Source organism: Cicer arietinum, chromosome 4 (genome assembly GCF_000331145.2).
Source record: "Cicer arietinum cultivar CDC Frontier isolate Library 1 chromosome 4, Cicar.CDCFrontier_v2.0, whole genome shotgun sequence".
Lineage (NCBI taxonomy): Eukaryota > Viridiplantae > Streptophyta > Magnoliopsida > Fabales > Fabaceae > Cicer > Cicer arietinum.
The window spans coordinates 5878073-5889886 of NC_021163.2; the positions used below are offsets into that span (position 1 = coordinate 5878073).

At 32.9% G+C, this 11814-nt stretch overlaps 2 protein-coding genes and 1 non-coding gene across 5 annotated transcripts; 2 read left to right on the forward strand and 1 right to left on the reverse strand.

The window, feature by feature from the left end:
- Nucleotides 1–108: 108 nt before the first annotated feature.
- LOC101488405 (protein DEHYDRATION-INDUCED 19 homolog 3-like) lies at nucleotides 109–3079 on the reverse strand. 2 transcript variants are annotated; one of them, XM_073367941.1, is made up of 5 exons: nucleotides 2823–3079; nucleotides 2076–2218; nucleotides 1755–1834; nucleotides 1276–1530; nucleotides 109–462 (listed from the first exon to the last, which is right to left on the reverse strand). In XM_073367941.1, exons 1-5 carry the CDS (start codon nucleotides 2899–2901, stop codon nucleotides 354–356), a joined length of 666 nt encoding a protein of 221 aa, XP_073224042.1. In that variant the 5' UTR covers nucleotides 2902–3079; the 3' UTR covers nucleotides 109–353. The 2 variants fall into 2 exon arrangements, with proteins under 2 accessions (XP_073224042.1, XP_073224043.1); XM_073367942.1 differs by having other exon boundaries at nucleotides 109–590.
- Nucleotides 3080–4466: 1387 nt separating this feature from the next.
- Nucleotides 4467–9983, forward strand: LOC101515420 (syntaxin-43). Of its 2 annotated transcripts, none has more exons than XM_004495619.4 (8): nucleotides 4467–4810; nucleotides 6575–6857; nucleotides 8020–8109; nucleotides 8596–8673; nucleotides 8839–8916; nucleotides 9014–9079; nucleotides 9162–9273; nucleotides 9369–9983. In XM_004495619.4, the coding sequence occupies exons 1-8, from the start codon at nucleotides 4617–4619 to the stop codon at nucleotides 9524–9526; spliced, it is 1059 nt and encodes a 352-aa protein (XP_004495676.1). In that variant the 5' UTR covers nucleotides 4467–4616; the 3' UTR covers nucleotides 9527–9983. The 2 variants fall into 2 exon arrangements, with proteins under 2 accessions (XP_004495676.1, XP_004495677.1); XM_004495620.4 differs by having other exon boundaries at nucleotides 9162–9242.
- Nucleotides 9984–11079: 1096 nt separating this feature from the next.
- TRNAT-AGU (transfer RNA threonine (anticodon AGU)) lies at nucleotides 11080–11153 on the forward strand. Its single transcript has one exon. It is a non-coding gene; the product is annotated as a tRNA-Thr (tRNA).
- Nucleotides 11154–11814: the final 661 nt, after the last annotated feature.

The following is an 11814-nucleotide window of genomic DNA, read 5'->3' on the forward strand; positions in this document are numbered from 1 at the left end:
GGGAGAAACTGGGAAGTTGGGGGGTGGGGGGGGGGGTACGAGGTCATTTTCCCATGACAACGAGAAAAAAAAAAAAACAAAAGTTTCAAAGTATAAGGCAAAAATAAGTTGCAGCTGGAAAGGAACTTTATCTATTTCTTTAAGCTTTATGATATATGAAATTAAGGATAGATGAAATTCTTGAGCTAAAAACAACAGTTCATATTACAACATAGATTACATTAATTTTCTACTCTTTATTATTCCACTCGGATCACATACATAGACAACTTCAATAAACAAACCATAGATTGCAGATGGCATGTCTGTGAATTATCCTGCCACTGAAGCAGACCATCTTGATGAATTTCTTTTCATAAATCGTCATCAAATATGGTGGACATCAACAGCCCTTGAACAAACTCAGATCTTCTCGCCTTCTCCTCCTTATCCTTAACTGACAATGTTGGTGTCTCCACGTTGCTGAACAGAGAAAATAGACTTGTTAGAAACCAGGAGATACCGGGAGACAATAGAACCCATGCCATTGTTTAATATTGTTCGAAGATTATGCCCTTGGCAAGGCACAAGACATTGTTTGCATTACAGCCCTAAATTGATCGGTCAGGTGAAAGGTTACAAACACACACATTAATGACAAAATAATCAGAAAAAATAAAAAATTATGCAAAGCAAATAAAATGTTCAACTGAATACAGCTGGAAACTATAACTATATTCGAACAAATTAATCGAATAATGTTATTGAAACACAAAACTTGACACAAAATGGAACACAAATACAATACTTTGACATTTTATGAAAAACAAAATATGACCCCCACTATATTTTATACGATATTGTATTTGTGTCTCATTTTATGTCAAATTGTGTTCTAATAACTTTACTCAAATTAATCATGCCAACATCACAGTTGGTAGTGGTACTAATAGTCGGAGAAACAATCCTCTTAAAGTCTGTTTAGTTTGAGAAAATGTTTTCTGTCTTCACTTTTAATTGCAGAACTGTCAAATGTTCTGACCTTTTTTATTCGTTTTCTAACATTTGTACCAGAAACAGTAAAAATAAAGCTTTTCAAGACTCTAGTGTGTGAGAGAAAATGAATACAATCTTAGTATAAACTATATAGTATAGACATTATATAGTATTCTTTCATTAAAAACAATAGATGGGCACAGTATCACGTATCACATCATTCAGGAATACTTGTACGATATTGAGCAGAATTCAGAGAAGAGGAAATGGCAATTTTTAACAAAAATTGAAAAGAAATACCTTCTCGATACAGTCTCATCTGTCAATTTCTTGGATGATCTTGTCTCAGTATGTCTGTGAGGCTGAGGACTAACAGATTCATTACCTAAAGGCGATATAAATGATGACAGCAGTGGATCGGGTGCTGCATTAGACGAAGACACTGTACATGAAGACCCGCCAAAAAGGGATTGCAAATTTCCTTCTCTCAGCTCCTTCCTCAATAAAGAAAGTGTTGAATAAGATCCACCTTTCCGAGTTTTCCTCTTGCGCTGCATGTATTCCCTTGTTAAGGAACTCAACCGAGTAATAGAGTAGAGTTTCAACATAAAATATTGTCTTAATTTTGGTTGACTTTAAAATAAGTAAACTTTATGGCAACATATTGTATAATGTAACAACATTTGACTTACTAAATGCCCAAAAATCCTGCAATTTTTATGTTAAAAATCACTTATGAATTGGCAGAACTGAATAGAACTTAGAGAGAAAAAAAGGATATCTTGAATATACTTCCATGTTGTAAGGTTATGTGCGCAACCATATCAACCCCCACCCTCAATGCACAAACTGGACATACCTGCACACAGAAATGTTGTAATCCAAATAAAACTATTGATTTCTCTAGCTAGGAAAAAACAAACCACTTTTTTTTCCAATGTCAACATCATAATATAATATTGATATTGATTTCACCTATACGAAATAAAAAGGGAAATATATGTAGGAATGAAGAAAATCTTTAAGACTCTGCACTAATTATGCGAAAACCTTGTAAGCTGCTTGAAAAAACAACAGAAGGCATACGAAAGTAGCCATACCCCATTTTTTGCCTCCATTGGGTGCTCTTCGTCAATGTGGCAGCACAATCCAACAATATCAAAATACTCGGAACAAAATGGGCACAGAAACTCTTCCCTTATATCTTCCTCCCCGTCGTTTTCATCAAAACCCATAAACATATCTACATTTGCACAAATGAACAACAATAAGCACGAGAAGAGATATCATATCAATAGTAAATACTTGTACATAAACAAACACAAGAAGAAATGAAGCAAGTGGTAGAAAATCTAATGATTCAGAAAAAACTCCTCTCTTCATTAAATTCATACAATTTAAAATTACACTGATAGATCTCAGTCTCAAGTATATCTAACCAATATCTTTACATCACAAATCCCAAAAATGTAATTTCTATTTTAATTATCCCGTAAAGAAAACGAAACAATAAATATCATATAAATTCTCATCTCTCTTCCCAGCAACAACAATCTAAACACATCAAATAAACTTGAAAAGTAATAATTATAAGCTGAACAGCTTTCAAGCATAATCAACCACCGTGTTATGTTCCGAATAACGTAATAATTTTTCACGTGGTGTCTTCAATTTTAATTAATTAATAATTAATTCGTCGTATATACATCATAATATCTACAATCCGAAATCACCCTAACTTCCTCGCACGTTGTAACTGAGCTAATACCTACGAAACTAAACAATTGTAGAAAATTGAATTAAGGAGGAGAAATTGGGGAAACGTAAAAGAAGGAGAGAAGAAGAACCTGATCGAGATTGAAGAGCGGATTGATAGCGTCTGGAGGCAGAAGAGAGACGAGCAGTCCAAGAGGAATCAGAGTCCATGGTTTGTGTTGTGTAATTGTGATCTAAGAGGATTAGGGTTTTGGTTTTAGGTTGAGGAAGTGAGCGAGTGAGAGAAGAGAGAGAAGCAACGAAGAAACAAAGAAGGCGATCACGAATTTCACCCGAACAACAAAGGGTAAAAGAGTAACCATTTCATTTTTCTTCCTCCATTCAGTTGTATTTTCCCATTTTCCTTTTTAACTTTGTTTCTTTTTTTATTTATTGATTTTAATAATTTCCCATTTTTCCAGGACTTCACACGTCACCGGAAAGAAACGTCCAAAAGTTCAAGCTGGAAAGTCGAGTAGGTATAGCTCACAAATAAATGAGGAGTGTATCGGTCAATTTCCGTGCAATACAAATAACTTTTATTGTGTGGTCTCAAAATATAAATAAATTTTCACAATGTTTACTGTGCTATAGTTATTATAATACCTACCTTTTAATTTAAGTAGGACTTATTTTAATAATTTATTTTATTTTTACATAATAAATTTTTGGATATTTATTTTTATATTTTTTATTTAGAACTCTTTAATATATTTTATATTAAAATTTATATATTAGGATGTCTTTTTTTTTTATGGAATTCGCATTTATGTCTTGCAATCACTTTAACAATCATTATTGTTATTTTTATTAATATAATTTAATTTTTTATTAATATTTTTTTATTAATTATTATTATTATTATTTTTATTTAAAATGAAATAATTTATTTATTTATAAAATAAGAGTAATTATTAAAATAATATAACATATTATTTATTTTTGACCTTCTAGGAGAGAAAAAATGTATAATAAAAAATATAAAAATAAAATATTCTAAATTCTCTTATATGATAAAACAATAAATATAATTATTTTTTCTTACTTAAAAAAATTAAATGAATTTTATTTTATTTTTAAAAGATGTGAAATATTGTTTTTGTCGTTTATTATAAAATTACTTTAAAGTGATTTTATTTGAAAATGTGAATCAAATTTTTACAATCTCAACAACTGATTTTTTGTTCTATATATTAGTTGGTATTTGTAAGAAATTTTGTTTTCACACGTGGTATATTTAAAAAAAATAAACTTTTATTTACATTTATTCTTAAAATTGAATTAATTACAAGCAAGTATCTACTTTTTTAAAAAAATAAAATAATATATTAAAAAAAAATAAAATACATCTACCTAACAAAACGAAAATTTCACAATAAAAAAATATTATTTTTATATTAACAATTAATCTAAAAAATATTCGATCAACAATTATTTATGTCTGCTGATAAATAATGAAGTTCAACAATAATTATTTTAAAATTATTTTAAAGTTAAAGTCAAGAGCTCGTATATTTCTCAAATCTATTATCAATATAAGTGTGTTAAAATTATTAGAATCTCAATTTTAGGGTGTTAAAATTATTAAAAAAAGGGGTGTTAAAATAAAAAGAGATTTGAATAAGTAGTAAATCTCAGAAGAACATGGTTAAACTTAAAGTAAACAAAAACTGTGCTTCCATTAAAAGCAAACAAACGGTTGTACAGAGAACGTCACGTGACTGTCTGTTTTATCGTCAACTTAGATCACGTGAGGGTGCGATCTGACTGTGTCCAAAAATTCTCTCGTCTTTCTTTCTCTCTTCCATTCCGGTTGGTTAAACTGTTACGAAACGACGTAGCATTCCATTCGATTTGTGTGTTTGTTTCAGATCCTCGGAATCTGAATGGCGTCAAGGAATCGCACTTTGCTTTTCCGTAAGTATAGAGATGCATTGAAGAGTGTTCGTGCTCCGTCAACCTCTTCGCCACCGTCCACCTCTTCCGCCGGTGGTCCCGTCATCGAATTGGTCAGCACATCGCTTCTCAATCCCAATCGCTCTTACGCTCCGCTTAGTACCGAAGATCCCGGTAATTCAAGGTACGCTTTTCTAGATCTTATAGTTCTATTGATGTTATTGTGGATCAATTCTCCAAATGACTATACCCGTGGTCTTTTAATTTAGATCCATAGTTTATTTCTGAATTTTATTTATTTATTTTCGACGATTCACAAATACGAAGTTTGTGAACTATATATATTTAAGAGTGATCACATTTACTTTTGAAGTTTGTGAATTGAAACATGAAGCCACAGTGGAAGGAGATTTAACTTAGAATATTAGTGAAGCATAGATGGAATACGTCTAATTGGGAATGTGTCTATTACTAGTTGATTTTGATTTATGTAGCGTGACAATTCAAATGAAAGGTGTTCCAATGTGGCGGGCGTCGGACAGAGTCACATGTTACATTCAATCACTTTCATTTTTTTCTTAAATTATTATTGGTGTCTACATGTTGGTACCATGTGTGACACTTCCATCGCATACTATCATTCGTAATCATAAGATTGATCCATCTTTTGCAATTGTATGTAACTAAGTACCCTCTCCATCAAAAGAAAAACTGCGACTGAACAAAATGAGAGGTATGCAACCATCCAGGAGGAGCTGAGTGTGAGTTGCATCTGTGTTGGCATTTCGTAGTGTGCAGCTTCTGCAATCGGCTTTTGCTTCCATACCTTGAACCCCTATCCTCTCTCCGACCTTGGCATTCTGCAACCTCCACTTCGAGCTACTGTCAAATTATGAAATCAAATACAGATTCATCCAAAAAGAATAAATTAGAAAAATGCAGTTAGAGAAGACATAAAATAAGAGAAAGAGTCTGAGAGAGGGAAAGATAGAGAAACAGCAAGAGATTGAAGAGAAGGAAGGAGGACTCCCCTTGGCACGCATTCGAATGCCTCTGTCTTCTGTACTGCGCTTGCAAATTTTAATCCTATTGAGAGTTTAATCACCTCATCTTGATCTTTATACATCAATACATTTCAAATTGCATCACAAGAGTCAAGTTATTGCCCTAGTTCAGCAATTCTGACAAGATCTTCTTGGGAAAGTCTTTCCTTCAGACTCTCCAACTCTCTAGCAGCACTTCCGATGAAGAGGTGACTGAGCTTAAGCTCCAAGTACTGACACAATTATAACACCTTTCCCAGCATCAAAACATGGTTCAAATCAATAGAAATTTGAATGCTATAATCAAGAAATCAATGCTTATTCTTCAAAACCATATGTCTCTTCATCAATCGATATCAAGAGTACAACTAGTTTTTCAGTAGGATGAAGGACTAGTTGGAACATGTGTTGGGTCCATTGCGATTAAAGATGTGGCATTTGTTTTACCAGCTGGTCCAGCTCCAAACAATTGTTTGTTGGCATTTTTTGGAAGCAGATAGCAGAGTTGTGTAGCAGTGCCCACCAAAAGGGAGCTCTGATACCATAAGAGTGCAGAAAGAATAGAAGAATGATTCAACTAATAAATTGAATGAGTTAATTACGTAGACCATCTACTATTTACAGATCCAACTAACAGTGATACGTAACAGACTCTTAACATTAAGTGGAATCACAATCATCCACTAATAGGTGGAATTCATGGTTATTTATCGGTGAAGATGTTTTTCTTTATGGAATTAGAATTACCTTCAAAAGATATTTTTTTTCTTTCTAAAATTGGATGCTTGTTTATAAAATTATTGTACACATTTCAATCACTTGTCTTTTGATTTTCACATGCATGCATGTTACAGGTTATATAAGACTTGATAATTGTAGGACATTAATTGTTTTTGTGGATGCAGTAAGGGTCCAAATGCAATTACTGTGGGGCTACCTCCAGCGTGGGTGGATGTATCTGAAGAAATATCAGCAAATGTGCAACGTGCACGCAAAAAAATGGCAGAGTTGTCCAAGGCTCATGCGAAGGCTTTAATGCCATCGTTTGGAGATGGTAAGGATGACCAACATGCTATTGAGTCTCTAACACATGAGGTAACTGACTTGATAAAGAGATCAGAGAAGAGGCTGCGGAGACTTGCTGCTTCAGGGCCCTCTGAGGATTCCAATGTCAGGAAAAATGTGCAGGTAGTTATCACTACAGAACTTTCACATAATACTCATAATAGGAGATGCATTTTTGTTTTTGGCCCATGAATGTATGTAACTTATTCAAGTTGAAATCTTTGTGGGCTCATCATCACAAACTAAATAAGAGACTCTTCCATTGCATCACTGGTATAGTGTATCATTTTTATTCTCTAGATAGTATTTATTAGAGAAAAGAGAGAAATTATAGTGTGTGGGGGAGGTGGGTAAGGTTTAAGGTGGGTGTATATACTCCAAATCAGAAAATAAAACATTAAAAAGATCCTGCAACATGGAAGCTTCATTTAAATACGTGTGAGGTATGAGTGTACCTTAAATTCATGGCCATTGGACTTATATACGTCCTTGAGGATGTGCAGGGTGAAGCTATAGAAATAATTCCATCTCAAAATACACCCAAGGGCATGCAAACACCCTTAAAGATGCATGCACTTTGCTTCATCTAAATAATCTCGTCATAAAATTTTGGCTTCCTTATCTTCGTCGCTCAAATGTAGAAGGACAGACCCATATATTCTTTAATAACACCATTAAACAATTTGTTCCAAAGGACTCCACATAAAACACATATCTGCAGAAACAAATGTAGTCTATCCTATTTTTAGTGCTGCTCAGTGAACTATACCATTACCAAGTTTAGTTGACATTGTTCTAGCCTTCAAGTGTGCTACATTTTAGAATTTAAAGGTCTTATAAAGAGCACTTGGCAGAGAGAGGATTAGGAAATGGCACATATTATATAACTATTTACTGATGTCCTGTCTCACTCTGTATTCTCGTCGGTCTTCACCCCTGCCCTTGTTCCCGTGACTTATAGGATGTATACATCTATTCAAGTCGCCCATGAGTTTTTGTGCTTCGTTAAATTACTTCAAATATCTTTCTCTGAGTTGCATGGTTGGGGCAAGCATACATGATACACTAGTCATGATCATTTGTTGATTGCTTTATATTAGAAAATCTTGAGTTCAAATAAAAATGGTTCTAACTTGCTAAACATACGAGCAATTAACTTCCTTTTCCCACGCCTTTTAATTGATGGATGGTGACATGATCTCCAAAATGTCTCGATTTCCGGAATCTATGATGATATTAGTTGTAGCTTATTGAACATTTTTTATTTTGTCTGGACTGTGTGCAGCGTTCTCTTGCCACTGACCTTCAGAACCTATCTGTAGAGCTTCGCAAGAAACAGTCAACTTATTTGAAGCGCCTCAGACAGCAAAAAGAGGTGAGGGAAAAGCTTTTTTTGTGCTACACTAGTTTTCATTGATTAAGAATGAATATGAATATTTGCAATTTTTTTCAGGGGTTTATTACAGGCACAGTTTATTTTTAACAAAAATAATTAAAAACTGTTCTAAGTTTTCAAATCAATTTGCTTCACTTTTGCTCTTCAAATTCTACCTTCCATTCTAATTTAGAGTACTGTAGAAAGCTGATTCTCTCACAACTCGTCACTTTTTTTTTTTTTCTTTTTCCTGTTATGGGAAAGAGATCTCTTGAGACTTGATGTTCCCTATCATCAGCTACCAGTGAACAAGTGGTGAAGTATACTTGGTGTTTTGTTTTGAAAGAATATTATACTGACAGAAATTGTACTTCTTACGTTACTCTGTAACTTTCCTGCAGACTATCTTGATTTTTCATGTTGTGTGTTCCACTAAGTATAAGGATTTTGTTTTAAATCATTAATTTTCATATTATGATGATGCAGGGTCAAGATGGGGTTGATCTAGAGATCAACATGAATGGAAGTAAATCTAGATTTGAAGATGATGACTTGGATAATATGGTATTTCTATTTCCTTTTCAGTTTTTTGCTTTGTTTACCTTTGTGTTTTTTGAGAAAGGGGAGGTGGGCTAATATGTTTATATCCTTACCCTGTATTCGGCGTGGTCAGTTGTATTATACATGTTAAATGTCGATCACCAATACTGCCAAATTGTTTATATCTAGATATTTAACGAGCATCAGATGGCCAAGCTAAAAAAAAGCGAAGCTTTCACAGTTGAAAGAGAAAAAGAGATCCAACAGGTAAGCAAAAGTTGCATATGCACTGTCATTAATGACTCATTTTGACGTTATGTTGTATTCTCAATGGATTCACAGTTTTTGTTTTATGCTTTTATAGGTTGTGGAATCCGTTAACGAGCTTGCTCAGATTATGAAGGATTTATCAGTACTAGTCATAGACCAGGTCAGCTGATCCTCTCCCTTTGAGGAGATAACAACTTTCTTAATTCCACACCCTTGTGAAAATTGACATCCTCTATACACAGGGAACCATTGTTGATAGAATAGACTACAACATTCAAAATGTAGCAACCACAGTTGAGGATGGCCTTAAACAACTACAGAAGGTCCTTCTTCTCTTCATAGTCTACTATTTTGGTTAGATTTAGTTTCCAAGTTTCCCTCTTGCACTCACTAACATTCTCTTTATGTCTGTAGCTCTATGGTAATTATTTGGTTTATGGAATATGCAGGCAGAGAGATCTCAGAAAAAGGGGGGCATGGTAATGTGTGCTTCGGTGCTTCTTATCATGTGCTTTGTTATGTTGGTTTTCTTAGTCATAAAGGAAATTATTTGGTGATTCGTGGCGATATTTCATATCATATTCTTTATAATATTGGTCACCTTTGATTAGTTGTGGCCTTTCCATTCACATACCGTCTCTTGCCTGCTCTGACATAGTACAGCAGCAGCCTGTCTTAGAGAAGACCATGGAGTTTTGGAGTAGCTGCAGCCACTACACATGGCTTGGCTACAGTGGCTGAAGAGACAATATTAATTCTCGTACAATATTTTTTGTTTTGCCACAGAGGAGGTAGCGCGGAGTAGGTGTGTTAGAAGAAAAAGAGCTTTTCTAGGTTGGTGTGATTACAGTAGGAAATGATACATAAAGCCAGAAAATGTAAAGCCGACAGTTGTATGAACCTCTACTTAAACATTCTTTGCGGAACTTGGGGAAGTTCTTTTCATGCTATTTTTTGCTACATTTTTATATTTTTTCCCCTCGTGCAATTGCACTTAGGGGGGGATTAGAATTCTGTTTGCATAAAAATATTCATGCAATAAAAACGGAGGTTATGGGGGAACATTATCATCATCAGTTACATATCTGTTTGTATCAAAGTGAGTCAAGTGACGACAGACTTTCAAATAACTTCACAGGCAATAAAGTGATTTTTGTTAGCTCAACCATAAAATAGCCGACTAATAAAAGAAACAAAGTAAATAAAGTTCATTTAAATATCAGAAAAACTGCACACAGGTTTAAATCTGTACTATCCTTCTTCTCAACACTTAGTATATTGAATTTTGCTACTAATTCTCGTTAAAGAACCTAACAACCCTCCTAATTGCTAAGTTTTTTACATGCGCAAACCTTAATTTTCTGTGTAACTTTGATCAAAGATTGTGAGGAGCATATTTGATCCAAACCGGTTTTGGTGGTTATAAAGCCTTAACAAATGAGTTATTTCCATTCTTATCAACAACAAAAGAATGGTGTATTATTGTCTCTTAAGAGATCCATCAGGTTACGCATACGGGTGCTGTTAAAATATGTTGTTAGAGTTCTATCCACTTGGGACTGCCTAATTTCAATCACTATTTATTCTATAAAAATTTAAAGTAAATACAAGGATGGTAGTATGTTACACCATTTTTCAAACATCGTTTTATATGATAGTACACAGATTGTATATTGTTTTATGTTACTGTATCAATTAGTATAAGTAAATTTAACTATGCATCTAATTGATTTTACTACTTTTAGGAAATGGTTCATTCAATCAATGATTTGATTTGGTGAGGTTTGTTTGAGATTCAGTAAACTTGGACTACGACCTATTATTTGGCTTGTATGAAACCAAATAATTGAGTAAAAAAAAATGAAACCAAATAATTGAGTAAAAAAATTGAAACAAAAAAATTTAGTAAAAAAAAATGAAACCAAATAATTTTTATTTCGCCAATAATAATATCCAATTACGTTTAGAAAACCTAAAACAAATAAAACCATTCAACCTTATGCAAAATCATTTCACGTGTTTTTTTCTTACACAAGATTTAGCTTACATTGTTTTTTATTTTTTAATAAATTAATCGAAATATATTTTAATAGTAGTAATTCATAGATCTTAATTACAATTAGAGAATTAGTATTTAAAATGTTACATATTTAACAACTGGCTTTCATAGCTCAGTTGGTTAGAGCACCCGTTTAGTAAGCGGGAGGTCTTGAGTTCAACTCTCAATGAAAGCAATATTTAATCATTTTTTATTTTAAGTCTATTTTGATTTCATCCAAAACATAAAAAAAGTCTCAAGTTCATTTCCCAAAAACAATACAACCACTCGTTCCCTAAACAACTAAATTGTATGAGACTAATTCTATACATTTCCTTATAAAGAAGACCAATTATAGATAAATATCAATCTTTGTCCAATAAGGAGTGAGTCACTTAATCATTTAAATTATTGAAAAAAAAATGTGTAAATAAAAGAGCAAATAATTGATTTATTCATCTTTACCATAACTACAAAGTGAAAGATCATGTGCATAACTCATTATAAGGTGAAGGGATTCAATGAAAGCAATATTTAATTATTTTTTATTTTAAGTCTATTTTGATCTCTTCCAAAACAGAAAAAAAGTCTCAAGTTCATTTCCCAAAAACAATACAACCACTCTTTCCCTAAACAACTAAATTGTATGAGACTAATTCTATACATTTCCTTATAAAGAAGACCAATTATAGATAAATATCAATCTTTGTCCAATAAGGAGTGAGTCACTTAATCATTTAAATTATTGAAAAAAAAATGTGTAAATAAAAGAGCAAATAATTGATTTATTCATCTTTACCATAACTACAAAGTGAAAGATCATGTGCATAACTCATTATAAGGTGAAGGGATTCAAT